A 24,382-nucleotide genomic window follows, 5' to 3' on the forward strand; every position below is an offset into this window, starting at 1 on the left:
CCCGTGGGGGTGTGGGGGAGCGGCGAAAGCGGGACACTCGGAGGAGCACCCCGCCTCCAGCCAGCGGGAGCCCGGAGGAGCGCACGCCCAAGTGAGCTGCAGGGCAGCACAGTCCCCTGCGTGGCGCAGCGCTTTGGGAACGTAGGGACCGCCGGGATCTCCCTCCACCGCGCCCAGCGCCCCGGCGCCCTCGGCTGCCTCTCCTTCCTTCCCTGGCCTCCCGGGAGGGAGTGGCGCCCAAGTCGGGTGCGCCATGTCCGGGGCCGGGTAGCCCACCGTCCACCGCCCGCCCGCCCGCCGGCCCGCCAGCCCACTCTCCCAGCCGCCCGCAGCGGGCCGGCCGGCCAGGGAGTCGCAGGGCAGGCAGGTAGGGGCCGGACCGGGCGGGTTGGCGGGCGGGGAAGAAAGGGAGGGGGTGCCGGGCGGGAGGAGGGCCCCCAGCTGTTCTCTGGCGTGGCACATCTGGTTCCGGTTCCTCTCTCCTGGGGAAGTGAAAGTGGAGGGGAGTTCGCTAGCTGCGCCCTGTGCCCTGCACCCCCTTTCTCCTGCGGTCCTAAGCCAGAGCACCCCTCCCTCTGGCTCAGGTCACGCGGCGCTGTTGCTGTCACGTCCCCCGCGACTGGCGCACCTGTCCCTGTCCCCGGTGCTCCTGTCCCTTCCTCAGCAGTCTCCTGCTCCACCCGCCTGCTGCCCCAGCCCGAACTTCCCATCGCCTGGTTTGTGGGCGTTGGGACCCCGAGTGGTGCCCGTGCCCCTTGCCTTCCCCAGGCAGCAAGGACTGCCTTGTGCAGGGTGTTTCCCTGGCTGGGTGAGGGAGGCTCTAGTGAGCAGGTCCACCCACTCGGCCCACCTAAGGGCTCCTGCCCGCTGCCTGGGGCATAGGGCGCCCTTTCACCTGCAGTGGGTGAGGGATGCGGTTGTGCCCCAGAGCTAAATTAGGAGGCTGACGCTGACTCCTGGCTTCACCTTCCAGACATGGAGGCTAAATTTAGCTGGAGGTGTGTGTGTGTCCAGAAGCCATATTGAGAAGGCCAACCTGGCTTCATGAGATTCCCTTGCTCCTCAGAGTTCTCTGAGGTTAAGTAGGACCATACATCCTGGAGCCATTCTGAGCCTCCTCTTCTTTGCTGGGGGTCCTTTAGTCCGAGGTTACACTTGGCATGATGCTGTGTTGGCGCCTTCAGTTGTACCCCCGCCTCCCGAACACACACCCATAGGCTGACTTCCGCTGAGCTGGGCTGAGCTACAGCTTCCCCTCCACTGTTCCAGGAAGTCACTTCCCTTCCCCTCTGAAGCACCCCCATTCCTCCTGTCCTCTGCTGCAAGCCACCCATCAAGCTCTTTCCTAGCTTCTGCACCTTGGGGCTCCCCAGGGCCCTTAGGCTCCTACTCTCGGGGGTTGGCCATGGAGGCAGGTGAGACCCAGTTACTGAAGACCTGTTGTGGGCCTGTTTTGGGGCTTCCTGGAGGAGGGCATGGGGGTGGCTGGGACTGTTTCCCACAGCCGCCTTTGTCCTCACTGGGGATAACCCGAGGATCCTGGAGGTGGGCGGGCACTGTTTTTTTGTTTGTTTTGTTTTTTTGTCAGTTTAGTGGAATTAGGTGAGGAGAAAGGACACTTGAGTCTGGTGAAAGGACACTAAAGCTTGGGTTTTGTGGGTTTTCTGGACACTTGGGTGCTCCCAAGATCTAGAGGTGTGTTCTTTAAGAACATTAACTGGCTCATGTAGTTCTTAGGATGTCATAACTAGAGTCAAGAAGTTTAAAAACCCTTAAAAAAACTGTAAGGTTGGCATGATGTCATGGCCAAAATTAATGATGTCATTGCAGGCCACTACAGAAAAGACTGACCCATTATAACTCTGTATGGGTAGGGGGTGAGGAGGGGAGGGGTCTTTAAAAGGGATAGAGGAACAAAGTGATGTCAGAGCCCAAGTTAGCTGTGTGTGGTGGAGTGGAGTTTGGGTCCTTCAGGGCGAGGGCTAGTACCGTAAGAGAGGGTCCTGGTCTCTTTAAGAAGCTGTGGCGGGGCCCTGAAGGCCTGGTGATGTCATAGGCGGGAGAGTTCAGGATTGGCTGACCACTGATCCTGCCTTTCCTTGAAGGGACTATGAAGAGGAGGGAAGCAAAGGTGGGGGGGAGGCACCTTGGTTGCCACGGCAACACCAGCCTTCCTTGGCCATTGCAGATGCAGTGAGTGAGGGGGGGGCCATGGCTGAGGAGCGGCCCCCCCGGCTGGTGGATTACTTCGTGATAGCTGGGCTTCCAGGGAGCGGAGCACCCATTCCTGAGGAAACGTGGGTTCCTGAGCCCAGTGGGCCCCTGCGCCCTCCCCGGCCAGCTGAGCCCATCACAGATGTGGCAGTCATCGCTAGGGCGCTGGGCGAGGAGGTGCCCCAGGGCTATACATGCATCCAGGCCTCTGTGGGCGGCCACCCCTTGGAACTCAGCGCTGGGCTCCTGAGTGGAACTCAACCTGTCATCTGCTACCGCAGGGGCCGTGACAAGCCGCCCCTCGTGGAGCTAGGGTGTGTGCCCCACCCATGTTGGCACCAGGGGAGACTGGGAGGGACTGTGGGGCGAGGCAGGGAGAGGTAGGGAGGAGGGATAGATAATGGGAACGGGAAGACAGTGGGCTGGCTCGGGGCCGGAGAGAAGGGACTGAGTTTTTATTCACTTAACCCTCACACCGATTTGGGTACTTGTACTAATGTTGCTACTTGCCAGCTGTGTGATCTTGGGCAGGGTTTGAGCCCCTCTGGCCTGTGTCCTCATGTATAAAGTGGGGAAAATTATACCTCCGCATAAGGTGGCGGAGAAGATTAAATGAGATCATCCACGGAAGGGACTTAGCACAGAGTCCGTAAATGGTAACTTTTTTCTTAGCATTTATTAATGACTAGGAGAGCCATGGGAAGCCTGGGTGGTTGTTGCTGATGGAGAAGAAGAGACAAGGGCAGAAGAGAGGCATGGGGTTCTTGGGGGCAGAGGTCAGCAGTAAGTGAGCCCTGGGGTCGGGGTTTATGAGGCTGATAGGTAGGACTGCGTAGGCAGATCTGGCAGGACGGGGGTCTTTCTCCTCTGCCCCAAGCTCGACATCTCTCTCCATTCTCTGTGCCAAGGGTGTTGTATGAGGGGAAGGAACGTCCCAAGCCTGGCTTCCAAGTACTAGACACGACACCCTACAGCCACTCTGCCAACCTGGCCCCTCCAGGCCCTGGGCACCCCCGCACCTACCTCACTTACCGGCGGGCAGCAGAGGGGGCAGGGCTGCATGCCTTGGGCATCACTGACCTCTGCCTGGTGCTGCCCAGCAAGGGTGAGGGCACTCCTCATACTTACTGCCGACTGCCCCGCAACCTCAACCCTGGCATGGTGAGTGGGGCTCGGGCCCAGGGCTGAAACCTGCACCGCCTCAGCATGAGGGTGCGGACACTGGGCACAAAGGGCATTCTCAGCCTAAGGCCCCTGATGGCAGGCGTGGGCCCAGGGTGGACTCTGGTCTTGGGGGACCGGGATTAGTGGGAATTCTAAAGATGAAAGACAACTTAGGGGTGGTGGAGAAAGTGGGCCCCAGAAGCCTTTGTTCCTGTGTATCTGCTTGTCTCTTGCTATTTCTCGGGCAGTGGGGCCCAGCCGTGTACCTGTGCTACAAGGTGGGCCTGGCCAAGGCCAACACGCTTGTGTATGAGGCAGGTGAGTTGCCCCTTTGTCCCTCTAACCCCTTGGCCCTCCATGTCCCTCTGCCCTGGTGCCTCATGGCTGTCACTTTCATTGTCCCCGGAACTCCCCTTCGCCATTTGGCCCTTCCCTGGGACGACCCCGCCCCCCAGTTCCTTCCCCTGGAGCCTGATGTACCCTCTTCCTTTTGGGTGCCCTCCACTCTGCCCTGGGTGCAGAGCTGCTGGGCCGCTACCCAGAGGAGGACAATGAGACATTTCCGCTGCCCGAGTCAGTGCCTGTCTTCTGCCTACCCATGGGGGCCACTATTGAGTGCTGGCCTGCCCAGACCAAGTACCCGGTGCCTGTCTTCTCCACCTTCGTGTTGACGGGTGCAGCTGGTAATAAGGTGGGTGTGCGGAGTGTGGGAGGGGGTCTGGGCTGTGCAGGGCCCACCTGACTGCCCCTCTGCCCCCGCCAGGTGTATGGTGCAGCCCTGCAGTTCTATGAGGCATTCCCGAGGGCCAGGCTGTCAGAGCGGCAGTCACGGGCGCTGGGCCTGCTGAGCGCTGTGGAAAGAGGCCGGGCGCTTGGGGGCCGAGCAGTGCGCAGCCGGCGCGCCATCGCTGTGCTGTCCCGCTGGCCTGCCTTCCCCGCCTTCCGGGCCTTCCTCACCTTCCTTTACCGCTACTCCGTCTCAGGCCCCCACCGCCTGCCCTTGGAAGCGTGAGCATGGCTCCCCTCACACTGGGAAGGAGTCTGAGGGGATCAGGAGGCCAGGAGAGATGGAAGAGATTAGGATGGAGCGGAATGGGGGTGTGTGGGGGGGAGGTGGGCAGAGGAGTGGGGATCAGGGCTGTCGTGTGTGGTTGTATACATTGCAAAAGTGCCACTGGCTAAGGGGGAGCGGGGCCTGGAATCCAGTCTACACTTGCTAGCTAAGGGGCTTGCATGCTCAGAGGGGATCTCTTTTCTTATTTGTATGAATTCTATCTATAGGGTGTCCCCAAAATGTCTACACACACTTTGAGTAATTATAAAGGCAGTGTTCATTAAAATACATTTAATTTCAAAACTGAGCTATCAGCTGTTAAAGTGTGTATACATTTTGGGGGGACACCCTGTATATTGCTCTGATGGCTGACGCAGGCTCAAGGTGAGGTCAGGGAAGAGTAAAGTTCTTGGGGCCAGGTGGCTGAGGAGAGGGAGTGTGATGGGAGGATGGAGATAGACTGGAGAATCCGTCTCTGACCGGCATACCTCTTTTCCCCAGGCACATCTCCCACTTCATTCACAATGTCCCCTTCCCTTCCCCACAGAGACCCCGCATCCTGGTGCAGGTGAGGGCTCAGGCCAGGCTGGGGCTGGGCGGGAGGAGGGCAGTTGGCAGGGGCCAGCCTCCGTTATCCTGACCCATGGCTCTTCTGCCTCCCAGATGTCTCCCTATGACAACCTGCTCCTCTGCCAGCCCGTATCCTCACCCCTGCCCCTCAGGTATGTGCCCAAGTTGGGGGAGAGGGTTGATGACCAAGGACATGGTAGGTGCCAGGCAGGTGGGCACAGCTGTTGAGGTCTGTGCAGGCTGGGCCCCGGCGGGGTCTGTGCCCAGTGGCTAGGAACAGGTCTCCAGGTGACTTGCCCCCCACTTTGGTGTTACCCACAGTGGTGCCAGCTTCCTGCAGCTGCTGCAGAACCTGGGCCCTGAGCTGGCCATCACATTGCTGCTGGCTGTGCTCACGGAGCACAAACTACTAGTCCACTCGCTGCGGCCGGACCTGCTCACCAGCGTCTGTGAGGCCCTCGTCTCTGTGAGTGACCTCCTTCCCCGGAATGTTCTTTCAGGTGACCCCGTCCCTCCCTGGACTCTTCCCTGGGGGCGGGGGTTCCTCAGTCTTCTCCTTTGGCACAGTCTACAGGGACATTAAGCTTCCATCAGGGGCTCTTTTTCAGAACCCACCTTCTACAGTTTCAACAGGCACCACCCAAAAGCCAATGACCCTCCCGCCCCCCAGCTGCCCCACACCTCCCCCACCTGCTCACTGCTGCTCACTCCCTGGTGCTTCAGATGATCTTCCCGCTGCACTGGCAGTGCCCCTACATTCCCCTGTGCCCGCTGGCGCTGGCTGATGTGCTGAGCGCCCCTGTGCCCTTCATTGTGGGTATCCACTCCAGCTACTTTGATCTGCACGACCCACCTTCTGATGTCATCTGTGTTGATCTGGACACCAACACGCTCTTCCAGTAAGATGGCTGGTCTCATTCAGGGGCTGCGAGGAGGAGATGCGGGCGGGTGTATGGAGTGCCACCTATATGTAAAAGGAGCCTCAGGCAAAGTGGGAGAGGCTGGCAAGGAGCCCCACAACCTATTCTTCCTTCTGCTTCTCTCCTAGGACGGAGGAAAAGAAGCCCCTCACTCCTCGGACCCTGCCCCGCAGACCCTACAAGGTTCTGCTGGCCACGCTGACAGCCCTGTATCAGCAGCTGGATCAGAGTGAGAAGCCTGGGTGGGGGGCTGGAAGCTGTCATTGACCTTAAACCCCCAGTTTGGGCAGGCCTGTGGAGAGCCAGACCTCACTGGAGGAGGTTAGAGGAGTTAGGGTTTCATTTGGTGGAAGTGAGGGAGATTTAAGCAAGAGGGAGGAATATATCATATTAGTGTTCCTGGATGTATTGAGAAGGACGAGCTGGTCATTGGGGAGGCTTGAAACTTGCCTCAAGGTAACTCTCCAGTCAATATTGGTGCAGAGTCATTTAACAGCTGGAGGTAGCCTGGCAGTGGTGGAGACCTGTGTGCAGAGCAGGGTTGGGACTAGCCCTCAGGGGCTGGCTCTCAGTCTCAGGCCACCCTGGTCCCCAGCATACACTGGGCCCGAGGAGGAGGCGTCCCTGGAGTTCCTGCTGACAGACTACGAGGCTGTGTGTGGCCGCCGGGACCGGCTGGAGCGCGAAGTCCAGGGGGCCTTCCTCCGCTTCATGGCCTGTCTGCTCAAGGGCTACCGGGACTTCTTGCGTCCACTCACCAAGGCGCCCTCTGAGGGGGCTCGGGATGTTGACAACCTCTTCTTCCTGCAGGGTAAGGAGGGCCTGTCTGCTTGGGAAGGGTGGCTGGGGGACTGGGGACCGCTCAGTGGCTTGTTCCTTCACTCAGCAGACATTTTTACGGGCACCAGCTTTGAGCCATACGCTCTTTTAGGCTTGGAGGGAGTAAGGGCACAAAGAGGAACCAGCTGGCCTGCCCTCTGGGGCCTTGGGTTTGGGGTGGGCACAGGGAGGCCTGTGGTGAGCCGCCCCCGTGGGCAGATCTCTCTTCAGGGACACTGTTCGGGAGAAGCCCCAGTGAGAGGGAGGGAGCACGGACAGACAAAAGGGACTCCATGGGGCCATGGTGCTGGGGAGCTGAACCAGTCCGCTTGGAGTGTGGGTAGTGTCAGAGGGGCCAAAGGGATGGTAGCTTGGATGGTTAGGGAACCAGGAGAGGGGTTCACCAGGGGTGTGGCTGTGGTAGGAAGCCTGGTAATCTCCTCCCCTGCCCCGTTCTCATGCCCTCAGGTTTCCTCAAGTCCCGGGAGCGCTCCAGCCACAAGCTGTACTCGCAGCTGCTGCACACGCAGATGTTCTCGCAGTTCATCGAGGAATGCTCGTTTGGCTCTGCTCGGCACGCTGCCCTTGAATTCTTTGACTCTTGCGTTGATAAGGTTTTGAGCATTGTCCCTTCTCTTCCTGCCCATTGCCCTCCGCTGTCCTCCTGGCTGTTTCTGTTACCCCAGGACCACTATAAACACAGCTCTGTATCTTGTCTGTGACGGTGATGGCGCCCCTGGTTACTCAGTGCAGAGCCTGTGTAACCACACATGGCTGGCTTATATATAGCCCATCTTTCCATTCCTGACGCCACTCCCCCGCTGTATCTCAGGACCTTGGTGAAGTCTCAGCGCACTTGCTCCTTCCCCCGGGGTGTGCTTTCCTGGGAGACGCCACCTGCCACCTTCTGGACACGCTGGCCCTGCTCCACACCCACTTGATGCTCACTCTCTTACCATTCTGTCCCAGGTCCACCCAGAGCAGGAGAAGCCTGAGCCGACGCCCTTGGTGGAGCTGGAGGAGCTGTCGGGAAGTGAGCTCACTGTCTTCATCACGCCTCCTGAGGAGCCCCCGGTGCCAGAGGGCAGTGAACCCACTCCCCAGTACTGGTGAGAGCCCCTGGTGCCCTCACCGGTTCCGAGGCCACACAGGCTGAGTGCTTACTACCCCTGATGTTGCCTCTCTGCCCCTCCAGCTATGATGGATTTCCAGAGCTACGGGCTGAGCTGTTTGAATCTCCCCAAGAGCAAACTGGGGCTCTGCCTGTGCCTGGCCTGTCCCGTAGTGCCCCTAGCAGTCCTGCTCCTCGCCGTACTAAACAGGTAACCAGCAGGTGCCCCTCAGAGGCAAGGGCTCAGCCAAGGGCTGTTGCTTCAGCTTCTTCATCTGTAAAATGCACATAATAGTACCGATCCCATAAGGTTGTTAGGAAGGTTACGTATGCCTGGCACAGAAAACATTTGGTATTGTTACCATTGTCATCATCATTGTCTTCATCTTCTGAGCACTCTGGGAACCCAGGGCTGTGTCGCCTCTTCCAGGGCCTCTCTGCCCAGGGCTCTGTGGCTGAAGCCTGTGTGTGCAGCAACCCCCCTGCTTCCTCCAGGGCAGGTCTTAAAATGCTTCTCCCACAGCATTTTAAGACCTGCCCTGCCCTGACATCATCCTCTACCCCATCTAGGAGATGAAGGTCGCACAGCGGATGGCGCAGAAGGCTGCGGCGGTGCCTGAGCTGTGGGCCCGGTGCCTGCTGGGGCACTGCTATGGGCTCTGGTTCCTATGTCTGCCTGCCTATGTGCGGTCAGCACCCTCCCGGGTGCAGGCACTGCACACGGCCTACCACGTGCTGCGCCAGATGGAGAACCACAAGGTGGTGCTGCCCGATGAGGTGGGTACCCATGCCCAGTCCCAGGGGTGCTTGTGCAGTCCTGGGTACTATGAGAGGGAGATTCACTAGAAACCTGGGAAGGCAGATGGGGGGCATTGGCACAAGCCCTGGAGTTGCCAGGTGCTTCGTAAGATTCACTGAATGAATGAGCATGACCGGGAACAGCAGCAGGGACTGGAGGTGGCGGGTCAGCTGGAACAGTGGGTAGCTCTCAGGCAGCTCCAGGAGCTGCCAGGGGCCAGTGAAGTCTGTGAGAACTGGAGAGGCTGGAAGAGGTGCTTGCTGAGGCTTTAGGGTTTGGATAGGGAGTGAGTCCCCTCATCCTGTACCTCCCCAGGTGTGTTACCGGGTGCTGATGCAGCTGTGCTCACACTATGGGCAGCCTGTGCTGTCTGTGCGCGTCATGCTGGAGATGCGGCAGGCAGGCATCGTGCCCAACACTATCACTTATGGCTACTACAACAAGGTACCAAATTTGGGGCCACGGTGGGACAGTGGCATGTGCCAGGTGTGTGTATGGGGAGGAGGCTGCTCCCTGGCACCTGCTACCCTCCCCTCTCCTTGGAGATTGGGCCCAATCAATCCAGCTAGGTCCTGTAAGCATTGCTATCCATGTGCTCCTGTGGTGTCTTAGCGCCTACGTTGGGTTTTCGCATGCTTGGCTGCTTTGATATTCACAACAGCCCTGACAAGGGGAGGCAGGTACTGCTACCTCCCAATTAAAGCTGAGTGTTAGCCGGTGTGCCAGGATACATTTACATCATTTTGTCTTCACCATAGTCCCAAGAGGTTGAAGGATTATTATGGCCATCTTACAGACGAGGCAATGAGGTTGCAGAGTTAGTAACTTGTCCAAGGTCCCACAGTGAGTAAGTTAGGGAAGTGGGATATGAACACAAGCATATTGATGTCTCCTGAATTCAGGCCCTTGACCATGACACTAAACTGCCTCCTGTTTTTTATTTTTTTTTAAAATTTTTATTTTTTAAATATATTTTATTGATTTTTTACAGAGAGGAAGGGAGTGGGATAGAGAGTTAGCAACATCGATGAGAGAGAAACATCGATCAGCTGCCTCCTGCACACCCCCTACTGGGTATGTGCCTGCAACCAAGGTACATGCCCTTGACCGGAATCGAACCTGGGACTCTTCAGTCCGCAGGCCGACGCTCTATCCACTGAGCCAAACCGGTTCGGGCTGCCTCCTGTTTTTTAGATGAGAAAACTCATGACCAAAAAGTGAAGTGATTTCTTCAAAGCCATATAGTTTAGAACAGGGGTCCTCAAACTACGGCCCGCGGGCCACATGCGGCCCGCCAAGGACATTTATCCGGCCCACCGGGTGCCGCTGCCTGTCCTGCTTAGCAGCCGACTTGTCCCGGGCCCGCAGTGCGCATAGGAATTTGTTCATAGTTTTTTTTTTAAACTATAGTCCGGCCCTCCAACGGTCTGAGGGACAGTGAACTGGCCCCCTGTTTAAAAAGTTTGAGGACCCCTGCTTTAGAAGTAACAGAGTCTGGAAATAAATCGTCTCCCTGCTTCTGGCTTCCTCTACTAGCCCCTGTCAGTAGTGGCCACTGCCAACTGCCTCTCCTGGCTAAGCCATTGGCAGAACAGTCCTGGGTGGCACGCCTGGAGGGGATGGTGGTCCCTGGGCTCCAGGACAGGCGGGAGGTGTTGGGCTGGGATCTGAGGGTGAAAGTAGGCCATCTTAATGGGCACTATGCTTGGCAGGCTGTGCTGGAGAGTAAGTGGCCATCTGGTACACCTGGTGGGCGCCTGCGCTGGGCCAAGCTTCGGAACATTGTCCTGGGGGCTGCTCAGTTCCGCCAGCCCTTGAAGGAACGGTGGCAGCAGCAGCAGCAGCAGCAGCAGCAGCAGGCGGCAGCACAAGAGGCAGGCAGCTCCCAGACAGGTAGGTAGGGGTTGGAGACACAGGCTTGGGGCTCAGGCATGGAGAGCTGGGACTGGCCTGTTGTTTGGCACTGGGTGTTCTGGGGGTGGATAAACGACACTTGGTTGGTAACAAAGGAGATAAAGTTCTGCAAAGAACCTTACAAACCCAGGTCCATGCAAGGAGTTCTGTTTTGGAATAGAGGGCTGGGTGTTGACCTGGCTGCCTTTCAGCCCTCCCTGTCTCTTACAGAGCCCTGCCTGGAGCGCCCCTCCCCTTCCCGCCCCCTTCAGCGCCAGACTACTTGGGCTGGGCGAAGCCTGCGGGACCCGGCCTCACCCAAGGGGCGCCTGTTGAAGAGTGGCAGCCTGGGCAGTGCCCGAGAGGCACAACCCACTGTGGAGGCTGGCGTGGCCCACAGTGAGTGCCCTTGACTGACTAACACCCCAGTCAGCTTTTCTAACCACTTGCCAGTGAGAGAGGAAGACTAGGGCCAGGATGGAGGGGTGGCCCTCCGTGGTGGGGACTGCAGACTCAGGGAATCTCGCCCAGAATGCCGTCATGATAGGGGTTGTGGTGCCAGAGTTTGTGCAGCCAGAAACTGTTGTTTACTCAGTCTCTGGAGGAGGGGCTGGGCTTCGTCTTCCCTGACTCTTCTCTGCCCTGCAGTGATGGAGGCCTTGGGGGTACTGGAGTCCCGGGCATCACCTGTGCCCTGGCACGATGGAAGCCTCTCAGACCTGAGCCTGACTGGGGAGGAGCTGGCAGCTGGAGGCAGCCCAGGGGACTCAGGCTCAGCCCTGAGTACCCAGTCCACTGAAGTCGTGGAAGGGCTAAGTGAGCGTGTGCCCAAGGCTAGTGGGCATCAGGATGAGAGCAGCACCCCCCGGCGAGGGCTGGGTGCCCGCCTCCAACAGCTGCTCACTCCTTCCCGCCGCCGCTCCTCTGTCTCTCGCATTCCCCCACCTGAGCTGCCCCCCGACCTGCCTCCCCCAGCCCACCGCAGCCCCATGGATGGCCTTCTGCACCCCCGGGAGCGCCCTGGATCCACTGCCTCCGAGGTAGCCAGCAAGGGGAAGGTCCAGACACTTCAGTACCCAGAGGCTGGTGGGGAGGGGCTGCTGCTAATGGACGGAGCCTGAGAGGGCCCTGAGGGGTGGTGGGAGTCAGCGTCCTGGGTGAGAAGGAGCATGGGCTGGCTGACCATGCTTTCTCATGTGCGGTAGAGCTCAGCCTCTCTGGGCAGTGAGTGGGACCTCTCAGAATCTTCTGTCAGCAGCCTGAGCCTTCGCCATTCCTCAGAGCGCCTCACTGAAACCCCCGGGACCTCCCAGCCACCTTCCCTGGAAGTGAGGATAACCTCCCACACGGATGTGCTGGAACACACCCCCCGACCCCCACTCACTCTGTCAAGGCAGGGGCTGGGAGGAGGAGGCAGGAGGCTGGGCTGGGGTTCGGAGGTGGGAGGGGCTGGGGAAGGAGCCTGAGGCCAAGCAGGGCTTGCTTCCTGGGGTCTTCTTGCCTGCAGATTCTGCTGTCTAGCTGCTCCCTGTGCCGGGCCTGTGACTCGCTGGTATACGATGAGGAGATTATGGCTGGCTGGGCACCTGATGACTCCAATCTCAACACAACCTGCCCCTTCTGCGCTTGCCCCTTTGTGCCCCTGCTCAGTGTCCAGACTGTTGATTCCCGACCCAGGTGCCCAAAGCAGGGCAGATGCTTTTGGTGGGAGAGGGAGGTGGAGGCCCAAGTGCTGAACCCTCCTGCTATCCCCCTGCAGTGCTCCCAGCCCCAAGCCTGCTCCCGCTGGTGCCAGTGGCAGCAAAGATGCTCCTGTCCCAGGGGGCCCCGGCCCTGTGCTCAGTGACCGCAGGCTCTGCCTTGCCCTGGATGAGCCCCAGCTCTGCAATGGGCACATGGGGGTAAGGGCTGGGCCAAAGGGGCATGAGGAATGGGTGTGTGTTGCCCTGTGGGGGGCCCCCAGTAATTCTGTCCAGAGACGGGCATTGAGGCCAAGGGGCATCCCAGAAGCTGTTGGCCATGTGGAAGCATGGCTCTGAGGATGGGGCATGGCACATGCCCACCCCTGCTCTCCCCATTTGTGCCCAACAGGGTGCCTCCCAGCGAGTCGAGGGTGGGGCATGGGCATACCTGAGCCCCCTGGTGCTGCGTAAGGAGCTGGAGTCGCTGGTAGAGAACGAGGGCAGTGAAGTGCTGGCGTTGCCTGAGCTGCCTGCTGCCCACCCCATCATCTTCTGGAACCTCCTGTGGTATTTCCAGAGGCTGCGCCTGCCCAGTATTTTGCCATGCCTGGTGCTTGCCTCCTGCAGTGGTCCCCCGCCCCCCCAGGTCAGTGCCCTCAGTGGTTCCCTGTTCCCGAGGGTCTGCCTCAGCTCTCAGCTCTCAGTCTCAGTCCTCTGTGTTCTTGGTACTGTAGAAGGAGCACATGCTTTGGAGTCGGGCGTACCTGGTCTTACTTCACACCTGAGCCTGGGTTTACTCATCTATAAAATGGCATGAGAGTTCCCTGCTGCCCCCCCGCCCCCCCGCCCAGGGCTATTGTTAGACACCTTGTGTAATGTCCAGACTGATTCATTAATGTGTGTCTACTCATTTTACCAATATTTATTGAGCACAGGCACAGTGTTTAGGCACTAGGAACACAGCAGATTACAGAACAAAGTCCTTGCTCTCAGAGAGCCTGTGTTCTCCTGGGGGTGAGAGTTCCTTTCCCTCTTCCCTTTGGCTATGTCCTGTAACGTCCCTGTGTGTCTTGGAGCGTTGTCTGTCCATGTCTTATCCTCCATGAGCCTCACTGTCTCCTTTTTCTTGGCCTCCTGCAGGCCCCATCTCCTTGGCTAGTACCTGATCCAGCATCTGTGCAGGTGCGGCTGCTGTGGGATGTTCTGACCCCCGACCCCAATAGCTGTCCCCCTCTCTATGTGCTCTGGCGAGTCCACAGTGAGTCTGGTATTTGGCCTAGGGTGGGAAGGGGTGGGTCCCACACCCAGAGGACTCAATAATCCTGGTTACCTTCCTTTCTTTCACCCAGGCCAGATCCCCCAGCGGGTGGCATGGCCAGGCCCAGTACCTGCATCCCTGAGCCTGGATTTGCTGGAGTCGGTGCTGCGTTATGTTGGTCTCAATGAGGTGCACAAGGCTATAGGGCTCCTGCTAGAAACTTTAGGGCCCCCTCCCACAGGCCTGCACCTACAGAGGTATGGGGGCTCCCATCTGGGAGTTTGCTGGCCTGTACCAGACTCGGTATCCCCTTTCTTTCACTCATGCCCTTCTGCCTCCACTTCAGGGGCATCTACCGTGAGATCTTATTCCTGACAATGGCTGCTTTGGGCAAGGACCACATGAAAATAGGTGAGGGTGCAGGCAGGGAGCTGAAGAGTTTAGGGATCTGGGGGCCCTGTGTGGGAGGTTGGACTCCTTATATATTAACCTGCCTTCTACCTCTTCCCTAGTGAACTTCGACAAGAGGTACAAGTCTGCCTTTAACAAGCTGGCCAGCAGCATGGGCAAGGAAGAGCTGAGGCAGCGGCGGGCACAGATGCCCACCCCAAAGGCCATTGATTGCCGAAAATGTTTTGGAGCACTTCTGGAATGCTAGGGACCCTTAAGCTCCCCCCTCCAGCCTGGAGTGGGGAGGTGAAGGAGAAAGGATTCTAGAGATCATCTGTTTGCCTGTTCCTTTCATAGAGGAGTTGGGAAACGGGCCAGGAGACATGCCCAGCCATAGGCCCCCAGTGGGGACAGCAGGAAGAGGGACCCAGTACTACCAAAAGTCACAACTCCCTGTCTCCAACCTGCTCATTGTGCTCATGCTGACAGTGGCGGAGGCCCGGGGACATTTGGCACAGCTGTTTCTCCGCATCCTATACTAGGAACTCCCCTCCAGTTATCCACAGGTCTGCACTACCCTGGTCATTTTATAAGTTTTTGTTTTAAAAAAAACAACTGGAAAGATACAGAGCAACTGAGCCTTTGCCTTGAATGGGAGGGAGGACTATCGTTCCCCATCAAGGAGGGTCCCTCTTCGCTAGAATTGCTGAAGGAGTCTAAGGCTCTCCATGCCTTTCTACCTTAGAATTTGTATTTTATTTTAAGTTATTTATTCTGGAGCCACAGCCCCCTTGCGTATGAAGTTATTATGGATGGTGAAAAAGAGAAGGGGGATGGGGTCCCATGGTGCAGTGCTTTGTAGCGCCTTAAATTTCAAGAGGTGGGAACTGGAGGAGTCCCAAGGTCTCCTTAGGAAGGATTGGTGCCCCTCTAAGTCCTAATCCTTCTTGTCCACTCCACCTGGGGAATGCATCACCCGCCCAGGGCCCTGACTGTGCAATAAGGATTGTTCCTTGCGAAGTTTTGTTGGATGTAAATACAGTAAAAGCTGCTTCTGTTTGTTTTTTTTCCTTCTGCCTCCTGTTTTCTGGGTCTGGGATAATGGTGGGGGATACCTCTCCTTTTCCCCTGGCTGGTACATCCTCCCTTCCGCCTTTCCATCTCTTGCAGCCTTCAGGTACACCTGGCATTCCCTGACCAGGTCTGCTACCGGTCCCTTGAGGCACAGGGAGTTCTCAGAGCAGGAGAGGGGTGAATCCGGTGCTGGCTGTGGTGATGCCAGTTTGTGTGGCACTTCCGGCCCTCCCATACAATCGCCCCCTTGTCCCTCATCTGTCTGCCCACACAAAGACTCCATTCTCTGGGGGCCCTGAGCTCATCTCTGCCTTCTTCCTTCTCCCCCCAGCTTCTCCCCTCCCAGCTTCTCCAGTACCTCCACAGGGATGACAGCGCTCTCCCCAATAGTTGGTGTTGGTGGCCCTCATGCATGTTGGGAGCCCTGGCAGTCATCCTAGGCCTCCTTGGTTGCTCCAGCTGGAGGGAGTGCTTTTCCAACCAGGGTCTCAGTCTGGGGACAGTGCCAGGAAGATTGGGACAAGGATTAAGGGGCTCACTGCATGTGGGCATCAGAGAGACAGGCATCGTTTTTCTAATCCCTTTGGCCTACTTGGAGTTCTCCCTTTCTTTCCTGTATAATGAACTAGATACAGAAACAACTCCAAACAGAGATGCAAAACAAATTACCAAAGGGAATTAGCCAACAAAACAGAAATGCCTTAGGGAAGGAGGGTGTGAGTGTCAATGGAGGAAATAACTTACAGGAGCCTTTCCATTCCTTGGGGTGAGATCAGTGGATGAAAAGAATTCTTCTACTTCTGAATTCCGGGACTTTCAAGCCAGTGGACCCTTCACCATCCTGTCTTGAGCATGGCAAAAAAACTGCACAGGAGGAAAGCAGGGGCTTAGGAAATGCCATCAGTTTTGCCAGGGACTAGAAGATGCCTTCTTCAGAGGGAACCTTCATGTCACCCCAGGTTCTGATCAGACCTCATTCTTCAAAATCAACCTCTCTCTGTATCATCCTCAGGGACCTTCTGCAATGGAGCCACTGCCTTCCTGAAATCATGGTTCTGTTGAGTGTAATGTGCCTAGTAATATGCTAAACCAACTGACATTGTAGAGATTTTTAGGGCTCAGTCCCTACTTTAATAGGCCGTACAGTCTTACTGGTCTAGAGGGCCTCTTGGTTCACAAACAATAATGCTAATCAACCCTGCCTCCAGCTTCTGTTTCTCATTTTGGGGCTTCATTTTAGAGGTGTACAGTCAGATGTGCAGAACTATAGAATTCTTTAACCACAAGAATATCTGAGAATTCCAGTAATAAAGTAATCATCATGGCATCTGATATCTTCTCTGTCCTGTGGCTTAGGGAACTGTGTGAGGGGAAGGATATGTACATATAACCTGGTCCAATTTCTCTTCCCAGACTATTTTTGTTGTTGTTGTTGTTAATCCTCACCCGAGGATGTTTTTCCATTGACTTTTAGGGAGAGTAGGAGACAGAGGGAAAGACAGACAGAAACATCGATGTGAGAAACACCCATTGGTTGCCTCCTGCACGAGCCCCAACCAGGGCCCAGGCCAGGAAGAAGCCTGCTACCAAGGTACGTGCCCTTGACCAGAATCGAACCCCAGACCTTTTGGTCTGCAGGCCACATTCTGTCTATCCACAGCCAAACCGGCGAGGGTTATCTTCCTAGGCTTTGAAGTTTATAGGCTTGAGTATGAAAAATTGTAGTTAAATCTTGTCTCTGCCACTTACTAATTTTATTACATCTGACAAGTTACTTAACTGCTATACCTCAGTTTTTCCTCATCTGCAAATTGGGGAGGTTGTTTAAAGATTAATTATGTAATCCATATGAAATTAATAAATGTTAGCTTCAAAAAGAAAATGAACAGAGACTGCATAGGGCAAAGGTCATGTACATTACAACAGTGGCCTCACTTACTTGTCTTCCTTGGAACTTGATTATTCCAGATTGAAAGTCCCCCTCCATGGCCTGATTTTTAATTTTGTTAGAAGGCATTTTCTTAGGACTCACTAGTATCTTCTTTGGGCTGGTATCCAACATATTTCTTATGTTTCCTCACAGCCCTTGAAGAATGGGCCTTCAGATAACAGAGAATGCATTGGACTGATCATGGTTTAAGCGGGTTAGGGAAGAGGACTATACCTTCCATGAGGGCAGTGACTATCTCATTTACCGTTATAGCCCCAGCATATGAAAGAGTGCCTGATGACATAATAGGTCCTCTATCATGTGTACTAATAACAGTTAGTGAAAGCATTAAAATTAGGGGGTTGGTAGAGAAATAATTTTCAGTTCAGTACAAGACTAGTACCAATAGAATATCAACAGAAGCTGAATTTTGAACTAAGATGGTGAAATTCTTGGAAAAGTGAGGAAACGCATAAGTTACTATTTGTTTATCGAGTACTTACTGTATCTTAGCACTGTCCTGAGCATTTTATATTTTTATTGGTTTCTGAGAGAGACAGAAACATCAATGATGAGAATCATTGATCAGCTGCCTCCTACACACCCCATACTGGGAATTGAACCCTGACCTCCTGATTCATAGGTCAATACTCAGCCACGGAGCCACACCGATCAGGCTGTCCTGAGCATTTTAAATCGACTATTTTATAATCCTCACAATTACCCTATGAGCTCGGTACTCTTATCAGTCATTTCCATTTTTACAGACAGGGAAACTAAGGCATCCTGATATATAAAAAGCCAGGGGCCGTCATGACCGAAACAATTGAATGGACAACTGAACATGGGCTGCGTGGGGCGACAAGGCTGGCAGGGGGTTAGTGAGGGATGACCAAACGACTGAACAGCAGGCTGTGTGGGATGACCAGGCTGGCGGGGGGTATAGTGAGGGACGACCAAACGACTGAACAGCAGGCTGTGTGGGGCGACCAGGCTGGCGGGGGGGATAGTGAGGGAGGACCAAACGACTGAACAGCAGGCTGTGTGGGATGACTAGGCCGGCGGGGGGGATAGTGAGGGACGACCAAACGACTGAACAGCAGGCTGTGTGGGATGACCAGGCCGGCGGGGGGGATAGTGAGGGAGGACCAAACGACTGAACAGCAGGCTGTGTGGGATGACCAGGCCGGCGGGGGGGATAGTGAGGGACGACCAAACGACTGAACAGCAGGCTGTGTGGGATGACCAGGCCGGCGGGGGGGATAGTGAGGGACGACCAAACGACTGAACAGCAGGCTGTGTGGGATGACCAGGCCGGCGGGGGGGATAGTGAGGGACGACCAAACGACTGAACAGCAGGCTGTGTGGGATGACCAGGCCGGCGGGGGGGATAGTGAGGGACGACCAAACGACTGAACAGCAGGCTGTGTGGGATGACCAGGCCGGCGGGGGGGATAGTGAGGGACGACCAAACGACTGAACAGCAGGCTGTGTGGGATGACCAGGCCGGCGGGGGGGATAGTGAGGGACGACCAAACGACTGAACAGCAGGCTGTGTGGGATGACCAGGCCGGCGGGGGGGTTAGTGAGGGCTGACCAAACGACTGAATAGCAGGCTGTGTGGGATGACCAGGCTGGTGGGGGGGATAGTGAGGGAGGACCAAACGACTGAACAGCAGGCTGTGTGGGATGACCAGGCCGGTGGGGGGGATAGTGAGGGAGGACCAAACGACTGAACAGCAGGCTGTGTGGGATGACCAGGCCGGCGGGGGGGATAGTGAGGGACGACCAAACGACTGAACAGCAGGCTGTGTGGGATGACCAGGCTGGCGGGGGGGGTTAGTGAGTGATGACCAAACGACTGAACAGCAGGCTGTGTGGGATGACCAGGCCGGCGGGGGGGTTAGTGAGGGCTGACCAAACGACTGAACAGCAGGCTGTGTGGGATGATCAGGTCGGCAGGGGGTTTAGTGAGGGATGACCAAACAAGTGAACAGCAGGCTGCGTGGGGCGACTAGGCTGGCAGGGGGGGCAGTTGGGGGCAACCAGTCTGGCAGGGGGGCAGTTGGGGGAGACCAGGCTGGCAGAGGGGCATTTAGGGGCAATCAGCCAAGCAGGCAGGTGAGCAGTTAGGAGTCAGCAGTCCCGGATTGTGAGAGGGATGTCCAACTGCCGGTTATCCCCTGAAGGGTCCCGGATTGGAGAGGGTGCAGGCTGGGCTGAAGGCCGCCCCCCATGCACAAATTTCATGCACCGAGCCTCTAGTCCTATATAATAAAGAGCTAAGCCCTAACTGGTTTGGCTCAGTGGATAGAGCGTCGGCCTACAGACTGAAAGGTCCCGGGTTCGATTCCGGTCAAGGGCATGTACCTTGGTTGCGGGCACATCCCCAGTAGGAGATGTGCAGGAGGCAGCTGATTGATGTGTCTCTCTCATCGATGTTTCTAACTCTCTCTCCCTCCCCCTTCCTCTCTGTAAAAAATCAATAAAATATATTAAAATAAATAAATAAAAGAAAAAAAACACCAAAAAAATTTAAAATAAATAAATAAATAAATAAAGAGCTAATATGCAAATGGTCGTCACACTCTTGCGCCCTTGTGCCGGGGTGGGGACCTGAGGCCTGGTTGGGGGACCTGAGGCTGCGCCCCCCCCGCCCCTCTCCCCCGTGCTGGGGCCGGGGACCTGAGGCCGTGCCCCCCGCCCGGCGGGGCTTGACTGGGGACCTGAGGCTGTGCCCCCCACCCTGCAGGGTTTGACGGGGGTGGGGCGCGTTGGGTCTGGGTCTCCCGTGATTTAAAGGTGCACGCATGTGGGCGGGGACTTGACTCTGGGCCCCGCGGCATTGCCCCAGACTCTGACAGGAGATTTTCATATACATTTTACTAATTTTCTTTAACCTCTGACACTTGTATTATAGAAAAAGGGCAAATAGCAATATTAAAATATTTCCTCTAATTCCCTTTTAATGTGCAGAATTTCGTGTACTAGGCCACTAGTAGAGAATATAAATTAACTTGCTCCCACATCACACAACTAATAAGAGGTACAGCAAAGATCCAAACCCTGAGTCTAACTCCAGAGACCATGTTCTTTTTTTTTTTTTTTAAATGTATTTTATTAACTTTTTACAGAGAGGAAGGGAGAAGGATAGAGAGTTAGAAACATTGATGAGAGAGAAACATCGATCAGCTGCCTCCTGCACACCGCCCACTGGGGATGTGCCCGCAACCTAGGTAACATGCCCTTGTCCGGAATCGAACCTGGGACCTTTCAGTCTCAGGCCGACGTTCTATCCACTGAGCCGAACCGGTTCCAGAGACCATGTTCTTTACCTGGACACTATACTAGAATGAAACAAGGTTTTTTTTCACCCACTTAAAATAAGAATTGGGGCATGCCTGTGCGTGTGCGTATGTGTGTGTGTGTGTGTATGTGTGTTCAGGGTCCTTCTTTAGTGTGTGGCCACGTCCTTCATTAGTTTAATTTCCAGTGCAGAGCACGACTTCTAAATGATTTGAAGAACATGTTCTAGTGCTTCTGGAATCAGTCGTTTCTGGGCTCAAAGCACTGCATAGTCACTAATTAGCTGTTTGGCCTTTGCAAGTCAACTTAGCCTCTCTGAGCCTGTTTTTTGATCTACCTCTATTCAAATTTCAGCTCTGCCACTTAGCATTTTTAACTTTTGTACCTCCTTTTTCCTCATCTGTAAAATGAGGATAATAATTACTCCACAGTTACGCGAAGTAAGATAACCCATGTAAAGCTCTTGAAAGAATAATGCATGTATAGCTCAGTCTCTTTCCCAAAACGTCAACTATTATAATTCCCTCAACACATTCTGATACTTGTTGCTTATCACTGAGGTGCTCAAGAAATGCTAAGAAAGTTTAGGTGGGTCTAACAGCTTCTGGGAATAGCAAGAGGAGTTGGGCCTTGAGTTGATTAGGGGGAGTGGGTAAGGGGGCTGCTTCCTTCACTGTGAACCTAACCAGACAAGATCCCGAGAGAAGGAGCTAGGAGGGCTTTGCATACCGTAATTTCTCAGCAATTTGGCTAGCTGCCTTTTTTTTCTGCTGCCATGGCTTAGTCACGACAGGACCATGCTGGGGTACGATGAAGACTAGGAAGCTCAAGGCCTTTGGCAGACGGAGACAGGCCACGCCCCAAATAGAAAGCAAGGCCTAAGCGCCTAAAGCTACTTCTTTCATGAAATTCATGGATTTTTCTCGGGATGAAACACCACCTAACGCAGATCCCAGCGCCGTTCGCTAGTTTCCATCTTTAGAAGTGGAAGAATGAGATAGCCAAAGGGGAATCCCGGTTTTGGGATACTGGGGTACGGCGGCTGCCTGGGGACCAAAACGTCTCCAAGGTAAAGTTGCAGCCTGAAGCGATTTTTTGACCCCCGACACTTAATGGACTGCTGAAGACCCGGATGTGTCTGGGACTGGTCGAGGTACCCATTAACGCGCCCCCGCTAGACCATCCCCCTCCTCCGTTTAGGATTGGGTTTCAAGTACGCCAATCATCACTTCGCCAGCCACTCACTCTTCAAGGGTGGGGTGTAGTCCCGGCATCCCCTCTGTTATTGGTATGGCCTAGAAGAAGAGGGCGGGGAGGCCGGCTTAGGTTGCCCAATGGGCGTCGTGGCGTGTGGGGAAGGCGGAGCCGAGGCGCTTGGCAGCTGCCCAATCAGCGTCCTTGTTTGTGTGGTGCCGCCGCCGCCGGTGCAGCCGCCGCCGCCGCCGCTGCCCCCGTCTGTACCGCAGTGTCTGCTCCGCCCGCCCGCCCCGGTCCGGCCCGCCCCCCTCTCCCACCTCCGTCCTTCGTCCCGTCAGCAGGGTACGGAACCCACTGTGCCGTCGCCTCTTCCTTTTTCGACGCCTCCGCCGCCGCCTGAAGAGGCGAGCTAGCTGGGAGTTACACCGCCACCGCCAGGTGAGGAGCTCTGGCCTAGGCCAGCCTGGCCGCCCGCCCGCCCGGGGGCGGTGAGGAGGGAGGAAGGGAGGGAGGCTGGGAGGAGGCGGTGGTGGCGGAGGTGGGGGAAGGGAAAGGTGGAGGGGCGGGGGAGGGGAAGCGCCCGCGAGCCGACGCCCGCCCGCGCGCCCCCGCCTTGCGTCCCCCTCCCCCCACCCCGGCACCGCGCGCCCCCGCATCACGCTCCCCCTTCACCTCATCCCCTCCCCCCGCTCCGTGCGCGCGCCCTGGTCTTTCACTTCGGCCTCGCGCGCCCTCAGCTCCCTTCATTCCTTCTCCTTTTACTCTTTCTCCCCTCCCTCGCGCCCCGTTTCCCCCGCCATCCCCGCTTTCAGTCACTGCCTCATGCCCGCCATGCTCCCCTTCTTTCCTCTCTACGCGTCCCCCCTTTAACTTTCCACCCCCAGTGGTGCCCTCAGGGTGTGGGGGCCGCTCCCTGCTTTCAGTCTGGTGTTTGGCGGCGGTTGGGACAAATGGGGGATTCTGAAGGGTAAAGGAAGCACGAGGTAATTATCTTTATTTAGGTAAAGGAATCAGGAGCGCAGAACCCGACCCCTTTATTTCGTCGTCGTCGTCCACGGTTCCCTCGCTCTCCCTTAGGAAAAGGGAATTGTCTCAGTCTGTGTGGACACTTATCTTCTGTAGCGACTAAACCACCCCTTTCCTCAGCTGGGCTTCTGGGACACACCGGATCTGTATCCCAGTGCATTGCTTGAGGGTCTATGGAATCAGAACTTACCCTTCCCTAACCAATCCGGGACTTAGAGTACTTTTTGCTTCCCTGCTCTCAGTTAAACTAAGGAGCTAGCCACTCCTGTGAGTGCCAAGGTTTGGGTGCCACTCGCTGGCCCGGGACCTTTCTCCCCTCATAAAGGTATGGTAGCTTCTTTGCACTCTTTCCCAGCATCAACTTCCTTCCAGACACTAGCTGTTAGCTCATAGGACTGGCACTGAGTTGGAGATGGAGGCATTGTGGTGGGTGGGTGGGTGGCTAACTATCAACCTTTTCTGCTTCTGTCATCTGGAGAATCAGGTAGCCTCCCAATAACAGTTTTCTCATTTCTGATCCATAATTATTTGAAGCCCTTTTGTGTGAAACGGAGCTGGGAGATAATTTTAGCAAAGCAAAAGAGCAGACTGCAACAGAGATTTGGACTTTCAGCAGCTGCAATAAAAGCAGGTTCAACAGATCTGTGTTGGAGAAGAGCTGATGTTTTTGAGTTTTTGAAACACGTTTCTCTCTAAAAATTAATTTTTACAAAACGTGATACAAAAATGAAAAGAAATGTTCCTCCAGCCCTCCAGTCCCCCGTTCAATGCAGATGAACTTCTGATTGTTTTCTGGCAGCAACATGGTGTCCATATGTTGTCTATATGTTGGAGATTAACCTACTTGGGAGTTTAATGGTAACTTTATTGTTTTTTTCTTTGATACACTGACTCTTCTTGAAAGTCTGATAACCACTTGGATTCACATTTTTGATGCTGGAGCAGTCTTGATAAGAATATTGTCCTAAAGTAGCATTTCTGTTGGTACTTGATTGGGAGGGAGGCTCCTTCTGGAGCTGCTAAAGGTGCTACTGAGGAGATCGATATATTTTCAGGAAAGACTCACACCTGTTGGAAATGATGCTGTTTTTTGTGTGACTGATATCCAGTCTCTGACTGTTTTGGGATGGGCTGGGTTAAGGATAGTTTTTCCTTGGGCTTCTTGAGCAGATAGGTTGTATGAATAAGGAGTTAATTAATGGGAGTACTGATCTGGTAGTGCTGTCTTCTGTTTTTAGAAAAATGTAGTTTTTAGTCTAGTGGCAGTGATAGTCATCTTGGTAAAGACTGAGGAAGAAAAGTATTAATCAGCAGGTATCAGAAGTCTGGACCTGTGTGTGGGCTGAGTGACCCAGTTTGAGAAGAGGTGAAGCTTAAGGGCTTTTGTCCTGCCTATTCCTTATTTAAGAACACTTTCCATGAGGTGAGAGTGATTTGTAGCTGACAGCAGCATCCATCTTTGTTTTATGACACTGTGGTTTGCTTCCCCTGACTGTGGGTGATGTCTGTTAACTTCCTGTTTAGAGGCAGTCCGAATAGGGTCTGAATAGAGGCTGCATTCAAATACGAATCTAGGAACAATGTTAACCAGGTTCCCTGATCAGCCCTTCACAGTTCAGTTCTAGCAAAAACTCTTAATGCTGTGTTTAGCATAAGGCCACAGGGAGGTGGGGAGGAAGATGTGAGAAATTTGTTCTGAATCTGATAGTCTTAAAGTATATTCAAAAACCTGTGTATTGTCCTCTCCCTTTTGGGAGGCAAATGTCCCCATTCCCCACCCCCCCCCCCTTTTTTTTTTCCTTCTGGCTGGACCTGGTTACCAGGTTGGGTTTTGGTTAGAGAACAGCAGTGTGGAAGAAGGGTCAGTGTGTCAGTAATAGTATCCTAGTCATATTCTGGGATCTCCAGCTTCATACTAGCCTTAAGCAGTAGTGTATATGGAAACCAGGCCTCTTGTTTTAATTTACTGATTTTT

The 24,382-nt window shown here is 55.2% G+C and overlaps 2 protein-coding genes across 5 annotated transcripts in view; both read left to right on the forward strand.

Annotated features, from left to right (window-relative positions):
- Positions 1-28: 28 nt before the first annotated feature.
- On the forward strand, positions 29-14,944 carry DENND4B (DENN domain containing 4B). 4 transcript variants are annotated; one of them, XM_080647675.1, is made up of 28 exons: positions 29-91; positions 2,189-2,528; positions 3,123-3,375; positions 3,627-3,696; positions 3,900-4,069; positions 4,142-4,386; positions 4,934-5,000; positions 5,096-5,154; positions 5,324-5,468; positions 5,726-5,901; positions 6,051-6,151; positions 6,518-6,733; positions 7,210-7,355; positions 7,711-7,850; positions 7,937-8,063; positions 8,423-8,629; positions 8,967-9,095; positions 10,364-10,544; positions 10,776-10,943; positions 11,193-11,584; positions 11,750-11,872; positions 12,052-12,221; positions 12,304-12,445; positions 12,636-12,872; positions 13,367-13,484; positions 13,576-13,741; positions 13,831-13,895; positions 13,997-14,944. In XM_080647675.1, exons 2-28 carry the CDS (start codon positions 2,212-2,214, stop codon positions 14,140-14,142), a joined length of 4,476 nt encoding a protein of 1,491 aa, XP_080503801.1. In that variant the 5' UTR covers positions 29-91; positions 2,189-2,211; the 3' UTR covers positions 14,143-14,944. The 4 variants fall into 4 exon arrangements, with proteins under 4 accessions (XP_080503801.1, XP_080503803.1, XP_080503802.1 ...); XM_080647677.1 differs by lacking the exon at positions 29-91 and adding an exon at positions 913-1,415 and having other exon boundaries at positions 11,520-11,584; XM_080647674.1 differs by lacking the exon at positions 29-91 and adding an exon at positions 914-1,415.
- A 6,623-nt stretch (positions 14,945-21,567) lies between these two features.
- GATAD2B (GATA zinc finger domain containing 2B) overlaps positions 21,568-24,382 on the forward strand; it is a 78,505-nt gene continuing 75,690 nt past the window's right edge. Inside the window, exon 1 of the mRNA XM_080648708.1 lies at positions 21,568-21,819. The gene's annotated coding sequence lies outside the window, so the exon portion shown is untranslated. The remainder of the gene's footprint in view (positions 21,820-24,382) is intronic.

Source organism: Plecotus auritus, assembly GCF_963455305.1.
Source record: "Plecotus auritus genome assembly, chromosome: 12".
Lineage (NCBI taxonomy): Eukaryota > Metazoa > Chordata > Mammalia > Chiroptera > Vespertilionidae > Plecotus > Plecotus auritus.

Excerpts from the sequence above, each read along its gene's own strand:
- DENND4B (XM_080647674.1), top strand. Across the intron at positions 3,376-3,626 it reads GCAACCTCAACCCTGGCATG|TGGGGCCCAGCCGTGTACCT; the intron begins GTGAGTGGGGCT and ends TTTCTCGGGCAG. Across the intron at positions 9,096-10,363 it reads CTTATGGCTACTACAACAAG|GCTGTGCTGGAGAGTAAGTG; the intron begins GTACCAAATTTG and ends TATGCTTGGCAG.